The following is a 15,274-nucleotide window of genomic DNA, read 5'->3' as shown; positions in this document are numbered from 1 at the left end:
GTTTTTGCTCAGATTCAACGCTAAATCGTACTTTGATTGGCTGCTGCAGTCAATATTCAACCCCTTGAACAAAGTTCATCATACTGATTCATAAGCTGTTATTGCATTAGATGTGTCTGCAATGGAGCACCTCAAAAATTTGGACTATCGATGGTAACATTTTGTTTCTGTTAAAAATATTGGAAAGTTGAGAAAATAGTCCTAAAAACTCAGAGATGCATTGATCACTTTGGATTAGAAAGGAAAAAAAAACATCAACGGTCTGAAATGTTCCAAGGAATTCAACTAGAAGCCTAGTTCACTCGCTTAAAGTTAAAGGAATAATAATAATCAGGGTTAGGGTTAGGGTTAGGGTAGAAAAGAAAAGCCTTCACTGACTGTAAATCACCTGCACCAAGACTTGATGGCAGTAGTCACTGAAAAAGTGGTTTCCAATGTGCGGCGCATTTGAGACCTTCTTATTAAAAAAAAGTTGTGAGATTTTCAGTGGGTATTAAAATCTTAAAATAATTCTAGGTAAATAATCAATGTTTTTTTTTTGTTTTTTTTTTCCAAATCCGTTTCTTTGCTTCTATTTAAATTCATTAAATATAGGAAGCACAACCATCCAGGAACCTTCACTCAAAATCACACTGAAGGTCCCTCATTTGTTAAACCTGACTAAATAAAGCAAACATCTCAGGAATCAGTGACTCGTTCCATTTTTGTTTCTAAGAGAAAATAGTTTTCAATGCCAAGTCCACCTCATGGCTCACCTAAACATTTTATGTATGAAGTTTGAGTAAACAAAAAGCTTTTTGTTTCAGATAAGTGATGATACATATATTTCTCTTTTTTTTAGAAAACTTTATTTAAAATATTTTATTTTGTTGTTGACAAGATAAGAAAATAATCATTACGTTTCTTATTTTGTACTATCACAACTTGTGAGTTTTATTTATTTGGTCTACTAGTATTTTACACTTGACAGTTTCGGCTTTCATAGCAACAAGTTTGGAAACCAATCATCTAAAGTTACATTTTCAACTGCAGTGCACGTAACGTTGCAAGGCTCCATGTCTGAGCTCTTCCACCACTTCAGACCCAAAAGCACAGGAAAAACTGACTCCAGAGTGACAACCTGACAACCAGGACGTTAGGTTGACCTTTGACCTTCTAAACACTTAAAACCTGTCGATTTCTGCATGTTGCGTTTACGTCAAGCATTGAGAAAGTATTTTAAATGTGTATATGAATAGTTTTGTGTGTTTTCCAGCTGTTTTGCTTTTGTTTCCAGCTTGTTTCCAGCTGTTTTGCTTTTGATTGTTCTATAAATTAAAACTGGATCTTTTTGGCCAACAGATCATTGTTGAGTTTGGAGAACGATAGAGAAAGGATAAAGATTTTGGCTTGCTTTGCTTCCTCTGGCATTGAAAACCTTCTCAAGACCGACCCAACGAGTAATCAATAAGAAAATATCACACTACCTGTGAGGAGGCGGAAGTTGAAGTGTCATTTGACTTTCCAGAGGATAAGCATATGTCAAAGTCCATCAAGGCTTGGTTTCAGAAAAAGTCTGGAAGTTACAAGAGAGGCCATCAAAGTTGTCTGACTTGAGCTTCGTTGAAAATCTCTCATAGGATTGGAGAAAAGTGGCTGCAACACGGAAAATCAAGAACATTGACGACTTGAAGGCCTTTCCCCTCGAGGCGGTGGGGTTAAAACACCTCAGGAACGCTATGACTCATGATTGCAGCAGGTTATGTACAGCAAAATGTTGCTCTCCTAATTACTAAAGAAGCAGCAGGAGTTTAATAATATTGAGACTACAGTAGTCATTACAAGTTGCCTTTAGTGAATTGATTTGTAACATTGTCGAGCTTCATACATAATTCTTGTTTGCATGTTCTGCCAACAAATCTTAATTTGCAGCCGGAGTTAGGCAGCTATGATGTATAACCGCTGAGCTAATTTATTGACAAGGACTCGCATGTGGAAAAAAAAAATACATGTAATCTAACCAAGCAGGACGTTGGTTGGTGAGAATAGAGAAGTGAGGGAGTGATGAGTCTGAAAAAAAACACTCTCAGCCCGAGGAAGGAGGAAGTCACAGCATAAAGCCAGGTGAATGTAATGAGAAGAAGTGGTGACCACAGTGTGAAGCTGCCTTCTGTCAAGAGGTAAAATGTCTGTCGACGGCACGAAGCTACTGTTTGAGGGGTTTCTGCAAAAAAGAAAAGACAATTTGGTGAGTTATGTTTCTGGGAATTTTGCTGACGATTCTGAGCTGTGATTTAACTGATTGCTCTGCTCATGTTGGTCTTAGAAAATAAGATGGGTGACCTACTGGTTCAGGCTTCAAAACACTACTTTGTTTTTTTATACCAAGAAAAATGGCAGCGCTGTAAGTACCACACTCTTCAATTAGGTCGTGAATATATCAAACAGATGATTCAATCTAAATGATATAACCTATTAATTATTTTTCCTATTCACAGTCACACTTAAGAGGCTATTACTACATTTACACAGTAAGTCATTAACTTCCCTTTTTTTTGAACTTGGGCTGATTTGTACTTGTGGAGAGTAAAATCACATTTATGATCCAGTTTAATTTTCTGAAGCTGAACACATGAATATTCAACAAAGTGGCTTTCTATCTTATTTTGGTAGATATTTTAATGAGTTATATGAATCTGTCACATTATTTTTCAAAAGAATAAATCTACATAGTTGTTGCTTTCACTTCTCTAAGTAAAACTTGTTCATGTCTGGTTTAAATGATGAAGGTTTAGAGACAAAAAAAAGAGAAAAGCCACATGGAGCTTTTAAAAAAATAATTTCCTAAATATTTCTTCAGAAAGTATCCAAACTCATTTGTAAGCAGTTTGATTTTTATTTTCTATTACTTTACTAGCCTGATGGAGCATTGTCTGTACCTTCAAAAATCCTTTGCACATTTTATCGCTTTACTGGGTTTCAGCAAGCCAGATCGACACAAATTAAGATGTAATTGGGTTTTGGAAGATAGATAGATGGTTTTCAAATGATTTTAGGAAAAACAAATCTTAAAAATATACTCCAGAACTCCGGTATACTCACAGAATTAGCAAATAGAGTCCATATATGTATAGTTGTTCAATCCAACATCTGAAAAGTGGCCATTCAGGTGTACCAGCAGCAAATTAATGGTAAATAGAAGCATCCATTTAAAAAACAAGGCAATATAAATACTGAACAATAAGACAATACAAATTAACAAGACAAGAAAAATGATACTGTGCAATTACTAAAAATAGCACACTCTGTTTAAAGGAATGTGAAACTGAGTAGGGTCGCTTGAAAAGAAATTTACAAAATGAGCATGTGCAATAGACTTTTTACAAGAAATTAAGTTGTGCAAATAACAGCAGGAATGTAAACACTGAGTTTGTTTCGAAGCATTGGTGGTTATAAAGTCTTGCAACTGCTGGGCGACAGGATGCTTCTTTGTGCACCTCTGATGCAGCAGCCTGTCACTGAGGAAACAGCTTCATGCTTGTTGTGGGAGGCTAGCGAATATAATGACTTCATCTCAGCTACAGATAAGATAACACCACAGAATATGGTGGAAGCCACCACAAAGTTAAAAGAGGCCAAAACTCCAACAGACCTTAGCAGGTGGAGTCTGCTCTGACCCTTAAAGAGCGTCGGTATTATGAGTTCAGTCCAATTTATTGTTCAGGTGAACACTTAGATACTCATGAGATTCCACTAGATAAAGGTGTGTTCCCTGGATGTTTGTCTGTGTCAGTGAGGTGGGTCTGCACCTGCAGAAATCCATCAGTAGCTCCTTGGTTTTTGCCCATGTTGATCTTTAGTCTATACAAAGTCCTGTGTCCACTGTCTGTACTCTGAGACGTTCTCACCTGTGAAGAGGCTGACTATGGCAGGCTAGAAAGAGGAATACACAAGCTCCATATTTAGTTATTTCTATGCATTCAAATTCAAAGGTTGTTAAAAGGTAGTTGGTTGTCCTGTGCGCTGAGCAGATGCCAATGTGTGGATGTTGTGTGACAAAATATAAAAAGTTGAAGGAGTTTTGAAAGGCCACACTAAATGTTTTGCCATTTGTATTCACGACTCTTCAATGTTGGGATCAGAGCTGGGTGTTGCAGCGAACACAGTTTTTCTGACAACTGATGAGTTTTACTGACTTCTGGGTTGGAAGCTCCGGCCTGCTGCTGATCTTTCTACTTTTAGCTGTCTAATCTGCTAGAAAGTTGCTAATTGTAGTAAAAGTTGGAAAAAAAAGCAACCACTAAAATAAAAATACTTGACGACCCACTCAAGCTAAAATAATTTGAAACCCAGTGCAAATGTTTACTGTTAGCATAAATGTCTATGGCAGAAAAAAAAGCAAAGCAAACAAATAGGCTGAAAAAACAACTACATTTTAAATGGAAATTTGTTTGATAAAATCCATCCGTCTGTCCGTCCATCCATCCATCCATCCGTCTATCCATCCATCCATCCATCCATCCATCCATCCATCAATGATGGCAGGACCTGGTGAAGGTTCCAGGCTAGAGGCACAAAATGAAAGAATTGCAAAAAAAGAGAAACGAGGCAATATTTCATCGTTTAATATACTAAATGAGCCAAAATCATCCAATCTCAATATGACGGAAGCTAAAAGTACAACACTTTAAACTTCTTCCAAATAACAAATAAGCATTGGTCTCTGTGAGAGACAGAGACTTCTATTATCACAAGAAGTATGTTTAGTATTATCTCTTTAGTATGGGGATATAACAGGGGCACCGGCCCCTGTTGGCCCCTGTCTAGGACCGCCCATGGCTGGATTAACCCTTACCTCCTCCCCTGCATTGGAAGCAATCAGCTGAGGTGCTTAAGGTTCTCTCCTCAAATGAAAGTTTGCTTAATGATAGAGAGACGACAATGGGTGTTTTTTCTCTATCTCTCTTAAATATTGGTATATAAAATAAACAACTATTTATTTTCTTTTGTAAGTCTGGTATCTTTTGTGGTTTCCTCTGTTTTGTCTCGTTACACTTTAGAACAGGCCCTGGTTTCAGTGTTGTAACAGAGATAGTTGTATGTTTTCAGAGCCTTCAGCCCAGTTTCATATTTACCCAAGTAAAATGCAAAAGCATAACCTTTACTTCTACAAACTGCATCTCACTGTGGTGTAGCTGTTGTCTGTGTACTTCCTCTCCTGTCTGCTCTATTTTTTTCTATCAACCTGGATTTCCTGGCATTTATTTACGTCACTAATAACCAAACATTCGACATCTTGTCTCAGGTCCAGTCGGTGCGAGAGGTCCAGAGAACCGACAAGAAGCACTTTCTATTTGAAATCATCATGACCAATGGAAAGAAAAAGATGTTGGTGAGTCGCTGCTGTAGTTTGAGTGGCCATGTTTCATTTTGAAAGCTGACAATGACAAATCTGAAATCAGCCTTTGGTTGATGTGGATTTATTTGCGTGTTTGTGAAGGCAGCAGAGACAGCCGCCCTCAGAAAAGAGTGGGTTGGACACCTTTGGCAGGCAATGCAGCTCTCCTCTTCTGGACTTTCGGACTCTAGAGACCCAGAGTAAGTCCGGTGCTGTAGATTATTTACAGTAGAAATATAATCACATCCCATAAATGTCTCTGTATTTTACTGGGTCTCTCTATCTGGTTGAGGAGAGAACCCTAAGCAGACCGACACAAAGCAATGCATGATTATAAAGCGGAAGGAAAATGATTTCTATATTTTTACAAGTAAAAATCAGGCCTCTTTAGAAGAAAGACATTTCTTTCTTTCTTACCAAGAAATGCCTTGGTAAGTCTGCCATGCAGATTTCTAGCCATGTAATGGACACTGTGCAAAGGTGAAAGAAGCTGTTTCAGTCTGAAGAGACCAAAATTAAACTTCCTCACCTACATGCAAAATACTGTGTGGTGGAAAGCTAAAACTGTGCATTAGTAAATATTCAGGTGTTGGGACTTTTTATTGTAACGTAACAAAGTCTGAAACTTTCCGAGGTGTGTGATAACTTCTCCAAAGCGGCGTGTTTTTCATAGATTGGGCTCCTAATAATCCCATAGATGTGATGATGTTTTGTCTTCACTGATACCAACTCTGAGCTTTTTTCCCCGTCTGTGCTCCTCAGCCTTGAGATGTTCGATCAGCGAGGGAGTTTGAGCAGCAACATGTCCATCTCCCTGTGCAGCGACAGCGTGAGGGAGGTGCTGCCGACTCGCCCTTTCTCCACCTCCTCAGAGCACATCTACTCAGAGACCGAGGGCCTCTCTTCGTCCATCTGCCCGCCTGAGGACGAGGACAGCGATGACGCAACATACCAGAACCTGCGAAGACCCCTCACCTCCAACAAGCCCACCGAAGACCCCGATCAGTCCACTGAGATGAGCTATGAAGAGCAAAGACAGGACGGCCTCTATGACGTCTTACCTGCCAGAAAAAGTATAAACGTGTTTTAAATAAGTCAGATGTTCTGGCGACAGATAATGGAGATGTGTGAAGCTGTCATTTAAGTTGTTTTTTTTTTTTTCCCTCTAGGTACATGTGAAGCCCCTCCAACACAAACACACGATGCTGTGTATGACATCCCTTTGTCTTACAAGACATCTAGTGATCAAGGTGATTTTACACAGCGGCTTTCTTTTAATCAACTGCTTCATTCACTTGTGAAAATGATTACACTTGTTTTTGTCTAAATTCTTTTTCCATTTTTTTGGATCCCAAAGACGGAGTGTATGACGTCCCTGTGTCTGAACGCAAAGACGCAGTCTATGACGTCCCAGCCCATCTGTTGAGGAAAAAGAGTGATCACACTGAAGGTAGCGTTCATCGCTTGTCTTTTGTCAATGTCATCTAAGTGCATGGAGAAACCACAGGTGCAGCCGCTGCAAACACATTCTCACTTCTGCTGTTTGCAGACAAGCAGCCAGAGGAGGGAACCTACTGGAGGATATGAAAAGAGGAAAACAACAAATCAGGAGCACTTTTCTTTTCTTTTTTACTTCACTCTAAGACTTGTGGATCAAAACTTGTGCTGTGCAGTACCTTGTATTCTAATCGCAGTATGAATGTTTGCAGTATTGCAATTGCAAAAAAAAAAACAAACAACAAAAACCCCAGACTGGATGCGCTATTCAGTAGGTGGTTGTATTTTATGTGCCCTGCTTGACAACAATGTATTTGAGCAGTTGGAGTGACTTTTAAAGTTAAATGGACCTGAAAGCTTTATGATGTGGAAGACAAGATTGAGGAAAATGTGAGTTAATCACAATCCGTAGCATCACGGCATGATATTCATTAATAACATCATAACTTTTTTCCCCTCTAATATTGTGCATCCAGAGCCAGAATTTATTTATTTTTCTTACTTATAACTACAGCTACGGTTAAAAGTTTGGCCAGAAACAGAGATGTGATGTTTTTGGCTTCAAATTTAGTTTGTTTTTGTTGTATCCTGAAGAAGATTTAAAAACATTTGTCATGTTTTCAGTGACTGGGATAAGAAGGAGGGCTTGTTAAGCTTACACCTCATGCATGGTTTACTCCAATAGTGGAGTGACTCTTGCAGCTCTACATACAGCCTTATATAGAGAAGAGATAAACAGTGGACCGTTAAACTACAGCAGTTGGTTATCTTCTTAATCACATTTATGTATTAAAATCCTATCATTCTTTAAATAAATTATTTTTTATGAGTCTGAAATCTTTAAAGATATCTTTGAACTGAAGGACTAACCTAAATCAAACACTTTTTACACATAAGTTAAAGGAATATGTCTGAAAATATATTACAATATTAACATTTAATATTGTGATTGAGAAATGAATGATAATGTTGGATACAGTCACTAAGACTCAAAAAAAGAACCTATTAGTAATTACTCTATCATCTTGATAAATAAGATTACATTTGTTTACAACAAATGAAAACATACAAACATGAAAGAGGGGAACTTTTGAGAGGAACTGAGAATAAAACCACCAGATAATCAATGTCTGATAAGACTTAACTTCATCATTATTAAATCAGAGAATCTGTCTCAGATGTTTGGTCACTATTTAGATTTTGTAAATATATGCACTAACTGTTGGGAATGTTTGGGAAATGAATGAGGGATTCAACAGAGAAAGAGTTTAAGGTTTGGACCTCACAATGGTTTGGCCAGAACTAAGGAGCGTTCTCAAACATAAAGTTGATTTTTATTTTTTCAAAGGAACATCAACATAGAATTTTAATTATTTTCACCACAAAGCAGTTTTTCCTAATTTTCCCCACAAATCCTCATCCTTCCAACCCTCCGTTTTACCCTAAATCCAACTTCACACTGCATGGGGTATGTTACTGCTGCTCAACTTGCTAGTGATAGCCTTCATGCTACCGTTAGTAAGTCTAAAACTAACACCACCACACACACACAGTGCAACTTAACTGCGTTTATTTCAATCATCTTAGAGAGAACCACAAAAATATTTAGAACAGAAGACTGCATGCACAGAAATATCCACACAGACGCACCATGAGTCAGTCACACTATTCTCAACAACAGCAAAAACAACCTATTCACACATCAACGGTTAAAATTAAACACCAACAACAATAATATTGCTCTCTTACATACTTTGGACAATATTTAATAAGAACCTTCTGAGCTTATCGTTAAAACTATTTATCAACTATTAAATTGTTTTTTTAATGCATGTCCTATATCTAGTTAGCTACATGAACTCCCATAAACTCCTGGAAATAATCACATTTGACAGTATTTGGAACTATTATACCAGAATTACAACAAAGCATTCCCACAGTTGGAAAAGAAAAAGTTGACATTAGCATAAAGATAAACACAATATCAGAGGAGTGAAGGTAGTGCAGGTACTGGGTGGATTATATAACAAAATGCTTGAAAGTGATTTGTGCATCATTCTCAAAAGAAAATAACAGTTAAATAATTTAGAGAGCCATTTTGATATAAAATATTGCTAAACATAATTTTACCCCAGTTACCATAACTTCTTATGTATATTGGTTCTTTTTAGTGGCTTCTGTGAGAACTATTGGTAATATTTATTTCTCAGTTTCTTTATACACACACTCAACATTTACATCTAAGATTGTATCCTATTTTCCTTCATCTTATAAAATTCATTTTTACATCCTTTCCTAATTTCTAAGCCATAATTGTCCGAACTCCTGCAGCAAAAGTAGCACCATCATCGTCGTAGTTCATAAATTAAATTTACTGTATTTGCTGCCTCATTTCTCACATTTTTAGCAGTATTTTATTTTATTTTTTAACAAAGTAAATGCGGAGCTTTTGCATGTAGTGGAAGCTGTGGGTCAGGCCTGAGTCTGTTCACTGAGGAATTCATCCAGGACGGCGATGATGTTGCAGGCTTCGGGCAGGTCGCTGTGCTCCGCCCGGGCGTTCTGCAGCAGCACGTCTCCGTTCCCGCAGCCCTGCAGGAACTGGCAGCAGCGGAACAGGGCGTAGTGACTCATCTCGGCCTGACGCACGAAGCGCTTCAGGCTGTTCATGTCCTGGATGGCCTGCGGAGCGGCAGAGGTGGTTCAAACAGAGGAAGTAATGAGTGGGAGAAAACAAATATCTAAATATCCTGCAAACAATGCAGGAAACTATCAATGCTGATGGGAAGTAATAACAGAAGGGGAGGAACTGAAAGTCCCGATCTACTGTTTCACAAAGCAGCTTGCACTTTTTAAAACATAATCTGAACTGATGCTGCATTTTCAGCATACTGAGTGAAGTTAATCACACAGTGCTTTCCAAACATATTCCTACGACTTGAACTTATTCACATTTTGTATGAGTGTTTTGCATTTTATCTTATACAGCCATAATCAATAAATTAGAATATGCTTCCAGATTAAAAGCACCTTTTGGAAATAACAACCTTTAAGCATTAAACTTTTTTTTTTAAGAAGTCCACATTACTCTTTTTAAAAATATCTCCGTCATGTTTCCGTCAGCTATTAGCAGAAAATCTGAATTTAGGTCTGGACTTTGACTAGGCCATTCTGACACATGAATCTGCTTTGATCTAAGCCATTTCATTGTTGCTCTGGTTGCATGTTTAGGGTCGCTGTCCTGCTGCGAGGTGAAGGTGTTATGCTCACATCACATAATGTTTGAATCGGAACCCATAATGTCTGATGTTGGTCTCATGATTGCTGCATATGAACCATTTTCTTTTCACGTTGCAATCATGGACCAGTTTCCATTGGCCTATCACATAAAACCCCAAGACAATACATTGAGGTTTAGAACAAAATGTGAAAAAGTTCCAGAGGTGTGAATGCTTTTACAAGGAAATGCACAACGATGATAAAATCTAACAGCTTATCTTCAGCAGGATGCTGCAGAGCGAAGGATTTAGAAAACGCTCTGTGTAAATATTTCTCACCTTCAGCTTGAAGTTCTCCAGAATCTGTCTGAGCAGGAATGGGTTGCAGCGCTCCGCAGCGTTTAGAAACGCCTGAATCCAGCCGTCGCAGAAACGGTTACTGACTGAGGACAGAAAACATTTGATTAGGCTCACAGAGGCTAAAAAAAGGCGCTTTAATTACCAGAAGCGCATGTGATCCTGTCCACACTGCGTGCTTGGAAGAGAAATGCTAAAGCCTTTAAGGTGTGATATATCAGCAAAAACCTGCATAGGCCGGATTGTTTTTGGTGATTAATTTGCGTACGTTCCTGAAACGTGTCTCACCGGTGTTAGTGAGCGTGGGCGGGCTGGAGGAGCAGTCGATAACCACATCAGACTGTGTGTCCTCCGACATGGCTTTGCACAGAGAGGCTGTGGTGGTGTCCTGCTGAGACAGGCCCTGCAAACTGGCTGCTTTAATGAACCTGACACACAGAGAGACTTGTTACACGCTGCACAGGCATTTAACAGACGTGGTAGTTTTACTGTGAGGGCTGAAAAAACGTCGCACACCTGGACACGTCGGCCTTTGTCCTCTCGTCTGAATTTGTGACTTCCACGTGTGTGTGGCTGAGAGCCTGCAGGAAGAGAAGTTTAGCAGCTGGAGTGTGTGGTTCTGGAAAATGTCGTGTCTTGCAGAGAAGCACTGGAGCTACTTTAGGACATTGTGGTAAATGTACATTTAAAGCAGCAGTTCAGGCAGGATTTGCAAGCTATGCAAGACCTGAACTTACATAAAAATAGCTTGAAGAAAAAAAATATGACATAGCTAAAAATAAAAATGAGAGGGAAATTCAAAAAATACAGCAGCTGGAGGGACATCTGTCCACATAATAACTGGTTGGTTTAGTAATGTAAACACCAGAGATCCATGAATAAAATAGGAACAAGCCGTCAGTTTTTATGATGAATTTGAGCTCAAGTCACAGGTAACTAAAATATCTTGAGGCATCGTTACTGCAAAGTGACACCCACAAGGCCTTTAGATAAAATGCAACAAGTATTTCAGCAGCTTTGACCTGCAGCAAGAGTCGACTTTCTAAGCTGCACAGACCGGAAAATCATCTGAAGCCTCAGGTAATGAATTCAGGCTCTGAGTCCTGCATCAGGCATGAACAATAAAAGAAATGCATCTCTCATTATAGTCACTTGCAAGCCCAAACTTGAGAAATAAGTAAAAAAATAAAAAGAAGAGCATGAAGGAACAAAGAGTACACTTAAGGCAGCCCACAATAGAACCAAAAGGAGCAGAAAAGTGACGGGATCAAACTCGGGCATAGCACCATGAATAATTAAGAAGAAAGTTGGTCTTCTTAGTTGGTCACAATGGTCATGCTGGAGCGTGAATGCATAAAGCAAAGGTTTTTATGATAATGCAGTGATGGCGGTAGTTAAGGCTCAAAGAGTCACACTCAGTCTAGCTGTAATTTACCACAGTAAAGAAAGAGAGATTCTGGGATTCTTTAGGAAGGAGTTATAATTTCTCTCCCTCTTCTGACCAGAATTGTTACTCTCATAGGGTGTTTATCAACATTTTTGTTTTTTTTTCTAAAAACCGAGTCATCAGCATAGCTTCCCTTAAATGTTCTAAAAAGTAGCAGTGAATAGAAGAAGCTGGAAGTCTCACTTCTTTATACATAATCAGTGTTAATGTTTTACAGAGGTCAAAACTTAATTCAAAGCTGACACAACTCCCACTGTACAAGTCTATTAGGTACTTTCAAAAATAACATGCCATTTAGTGGCAAAAGGTCGATTACAACTAAGGGACTAAAAGGGAAGTCAAAATGCGTGATTTGGTTATTGAACTGATAGGAAGATATCAGCAGATGTTTTGTACTCTTAAAAGTAGAAATAAAAAATTTAAACCTTGATAAAATGTCAACAGCCACCAGCATAGTCTACTTTATATAATCTTTCCGATGCAGAGGAGTAAGCTACTAATCCTGAACTGTTGGGGAAAAAAAAGATTATATATAAAGAAAATATACAAAGAAAATTTTGGGACATTTTTCATCTAATTCCAGAATACTGTAATTTCAAATCTCAGCATTAGAGCCTCCGTGCTGTTTAATTTGGCCAACTAACTTTATGCACTCTGACAGTTAGAAGAGACGACTCACAGCATGCAGCAGGAAGCTGATGTTGCTCTGGACCAGCTGCACTACTCGATAAATGTGCATGACCGACTCCTCGTACCAGCGGCTCAGATAGGGACGGACTTCAGTCTCAAGGTTCTGCAGCTACAACAAACACACAGTAAGATGTTTAAAAAAAAGCAACCTTGAAATACGACTAGAAAACTTTACTTCATCACATCTTCCCACCTCTGGAGTTTGAAGGCTGCTGTGTAGTCCTTGGACATATTTATCGAGCTCTAATCTAAATGTAGCTTAAGTCAAAGAATTAAACAAAATTCAAAAGGATTTGGATTATATGAATACAGTAAAATCTTGAAGCTTTGTTGTAGTTTTTGCTTATTCCATAAAAGAAACAAGGATATAAGTTCAGTCCCTTTTCGGAGCCCCCCATGAAGCAGATGACGTATCCATTTCCATCAGCGTCCGGCTGCTCTGGAGACCTTTCCTGCTCCAGTAGACAGCAGTAGCAGCCGACTGCCTGTTCTGGAAGACTGCAGAGAAAAAAGACATTTATTAAAAGAAAATGTGAATTTCTTTCATCTGGCGATATGTTCGGTGTGTCTCCTGCATGATTTGGGACAAACTGCAAACAAAACGTATGTTTTCCTTTCAGCAAAGGCTTTCTTCTTGCCACTTTTCCATAAAGATGTCAGATCTGTGGACTGCATTGTTTTATTTACACACAATTGAGCTCCATTGACTAATTGTGTGACCTGGGGAGGCAATTGGTTGTACTGAATTTTATTTAGAGGTATCAGAGCATAAAATCTCTGCTTTTAAGCTTGAATTTGCTGAAACAAAAAGTAACACCATTTATCCAAAGCAAAGCTAGTATTAAAATTAAAACTTGAAATAAACTGCTGTCCATTCATGGCATGGAAATCTTTGAAGTTGGGAAGACTTCTATGAAATTACGTGTTATTAGGTTTTATTTATGCAAATTATCTATACAGTGTCGCAGCTTTTTGTCTTTGGTGAGCTCAGATTTCTCTCACAGCCCAATCAAAGGCATTTTAATTAAAAATCTTCGAGTGACTATATGTAGAGTACCTTGCAAACATTGTCAAATCCATTTAAACTTTTATTCAAAGCTGTCCGAGACACATAAAATTCTTAGCAATTTTAATTGCAGCGAAGTATATCTGAAGAAAGTATATCTGAAAACAAATGCAAGCTACACTTTTCAAAAATCTTAATTGCAAAAACTATAGTAACCTAGAATAATATTTTTTCAGATTTCAAAGGTTTGCGTTGTTCTGTCACATAAAGTCTCAATAACATACAATAAAGCTTGTGGTTTTAATGACACACCATCTAAAAAAGAAGGAATCAAAGTGTACGAATACATTTTTAGTCAACTTTAATGTTTGATGGTTTGGTGAATAAATACCTCAGTTCCACAGTGGCAATGTTGCCCATGCCTCCAAGAAGAGCTCCTTTACTCAGCCGCCTTGAAATATAGGTCCGCAGCTCCGGTTCTGCTTCTGAAGGAAGGCTGCTGTCAATTAGTGTCAAGCTGTGGACATAAAAAATAAAAAAAATAAAATAAATAAACAGAAAAAGAGGTGGTTAAGATTCAAGCCATCTGGAAAGACGATGAAGATTTAGGAAGCCACTCAAATCGATGAAGAAAAGATGGGGAAAGCGAGGTGATCACAAATAATCCCAGATAATCGGGGTTATCATCCCTGAACACACTCTGGAGTGAGGACACTGTTCAGATGAGGAAGCAGTGTAACTCAGCAACACACCGATGAGAAATCAGAACAAAATCATGAGTGAAGTCAGCCACGATGAGTCCATGCTGGCTGGATTTCCAGTGAAAGCCCAAAGTAAAAACAGTGACAGCCACTGAGAAAGCGAGACGGTGGACAGATGGCTCCTGTGTTACCTAAAGTCATCGTGACTTGTTGTGGAGTCTGCACGTCTCTGGTTCCACGCCACATTTTCTCCACAGGCCTCAGATCTAAGACGATCAACAGTTTACTCATCACCTGCTCGCATTTTATATGCATAATTGAGCCTTTACGTGCACAAAGAGGACTGCTGCACAGCAATAAATCCTGGTTTTTATTTAGGTGGAAAGCACAATAAAAACATATTTAACTACCACATGAACAATAAACAGCGACAGATCGGTCTAAAGTAGCAGCTGCAATAACATAAACTAATCATTACCTTGTGCCCTGATAAAGATAGATGGTGTAGTAGCAGTTCAGCTGAATTTTCTGGCTGTATCCAACAATATCTTCGCTGTCAAATTCATCTCTCTCCTCCACGTCGATTGAATCCTGGAAAGACGAAGTCTGGGAAGAAAACATCCTGCTGCTGCACGGAGGAAGCAGGCTAACAGGAGGACGTGTTTTAAGGTTCGGTGTTGCTTTGTTGTTGACTGGGATCCAATATGTCTGAATTTGAGGCTAATTGTAAAAAGAAAGGGAAAAAACTAAAGGCTGAGCCAGCTGTCCTGCCTGGATCCAACGTGTACTTTCAAAAATATGTCCGACAAAAACCAACGTCTACCACAAGGGTTCCGGGCTCTTGTGGGTTCACTTCACTCACTGAATAATGATAAGGATATAAGCCAATATTTTATTTCTCAATGTGTTTGTGGTTAAAAACCTTTCAACTGAAGTTCTTCTCAACATACTAAGTGATGATAATATTTTTTTCAACTGTAT

General features: G+C 38.6%; 2 protein-coding genes across 4 annotated transcripts; one reads left to right on the top strand and one right to left on the bottom strand.

Annotated features, from left to right (window-relative positions):
- Positions 1 to 1,538: 1,538 nt before the first annotated feature.
- On the top strand, positions 1,539 to 7,787 carry LOC114160228 (uncharacterized). Of its 2 annotated transcripts, XM_028042708.1 has the most exons (9): positions 1,539 to 2,227; positions 2,306 to 2,383; positions 2,478 to 2,510; positions 5,285 to 5,371; positions 5,480 to 5,577; positions 6,140 to 6,450; positions 6,547 to 6,627; positions 6,735 to 6,827; positions 6,927 to 7,787. In XM_028042708.1, exons 1-9 carry the CDS (start codon positions 2,165 to 2,167, stop codon positions 6,962 to 6,964), a joined length of 882 nt encoding a protein of 293 aa, XP_027898509.1. In that variant the 5' UTR covers positions 1,539 to 2,164; the 3' UTR covers positions 6,965 to 7,787. The 2 variants fall into 2 exon arrangements, with proteins under 2 accessions (XP_027898509.1, XP_027898510.1); XM_028042709.1 differs by lacking the exons at positions 2,306 to 2,383; positions 2,478 to 2,510.
- Positions 7,788 to 8,427: 640 nt separating this feature from the next.
- c16h17orf75 (chromosome 16 C17orf75 homolog) lies at positions 8,428 to 15,113 on the bottom strand. 2 transcript variants are annotated; one of them, XM_028042706.1, is made up of 10 exons: positions 14,772 to 15,111; positions 14,485 to 14,559; positions 13,984 to 14,109; positions 12,956 to 13,084; positions 12,780 to 12,840; positions 12,576 to 12,695; positions 10,966 to 11,030; positions 10,738 to 10,877; positions 10,432 to 10,535; positions 8,428 to 9,556 (listed from the first exon to the last, which is right to left on the bottom strand). In XM_028042706.1, the coding sequence occupies exons 1-10, from the start codon at positions 14,912 to 14,914 to the stop codon at positions 9,347 to 9,349; spliced, it is 1,173 nt and encodes a 390-aa protein (XP_027898507.1). In that variant the 5' UTR covers positions 14,915 to 15,111; the 3' UTR covers positions 8,428 to 9,346. The 2 variants fall into 2 exon arrangements, with proteins under 2 accessions (XP_027898507.1, XP_027898508.1); XM_028042707.1 differs by lacking the exon at positions 14,485 to 14,559 and having other exon boundaries at positions 14,772 to 15,113.
- Positions 15,114 to 15,274: the final 161 nt, after the last annotated feature.

This window comes from Xiphophorus couchianus, chromosome 16 (genome assembly GCF_001444195.1).
Source record: "Xiphophorus couchianus chromosome 16, X_couchianus-1.0, whole genome shotgun sequence".
Lineage (NCBI taxonomy): Eukaryota > Metazoa > Chordata > Actinopteri > Cyprinodontiformes > Poeciliidae > Xiphophorus > Xiphophorus couchianus.
The sequence above is the reverse complement of the archived record's forward strand: the minus strand, read 5'-3'. Positions and strand labels throughout refer to the sequence as shown.

What these genes read in the sequence shown, in the direction of transcription:
- c16h17orf75 (XM_028042706.1), bottom strand. Translation starts at nt 14,914, where the DNA reads ATGTTTTCTTCCCAGACTTCGTCTTTCCAGGATTCAATCGACGTGGAG. An exon ending in TCCGAAAAGGGACTGAACTT is followed by an intron (nt 12,841 to 12,955) that starts ATATCCTTGTTT and finishes GACTTAAGCTAC; the next exon opens with ATTTAGATTAGAGCTCGATA. An exon ending in GCAGCCTTCAAACTCCAGAG is followed by an intron (nt 12,696 to 12,779) that starts GTGGGAAGATGT and finishes TGTTTGTTGTAG; the next exon opens with CTGCAGAACCTTGAGACTGA.
- LOC114160228 (XM_028042708.1), top strand. Translation starts at nt 2,165, where the DNA reads ATGTCTGTCGACGGCACGAAGCTACTGTTTGAGGGGTTTCTGCAAAAA. An exon ending in AAAAAAGAAAAGACAATTTG is followed by an intron (nt 2,228 to 2,305) that starts GTGAGTTATGTT and finishes TGTTGGTCTTAG; the next exon opens with AAAATAAGATGGGTGACCTA. An exon ending in AAAGAGTGATCACACTGAAG is followed by an intron (nt 6,828 to 6,926) that starts GTAGCGTTCATC and finishes TGCTGTTTGCAG; the next exon opens with ACAAGCAGCCAGAGGAGGGA.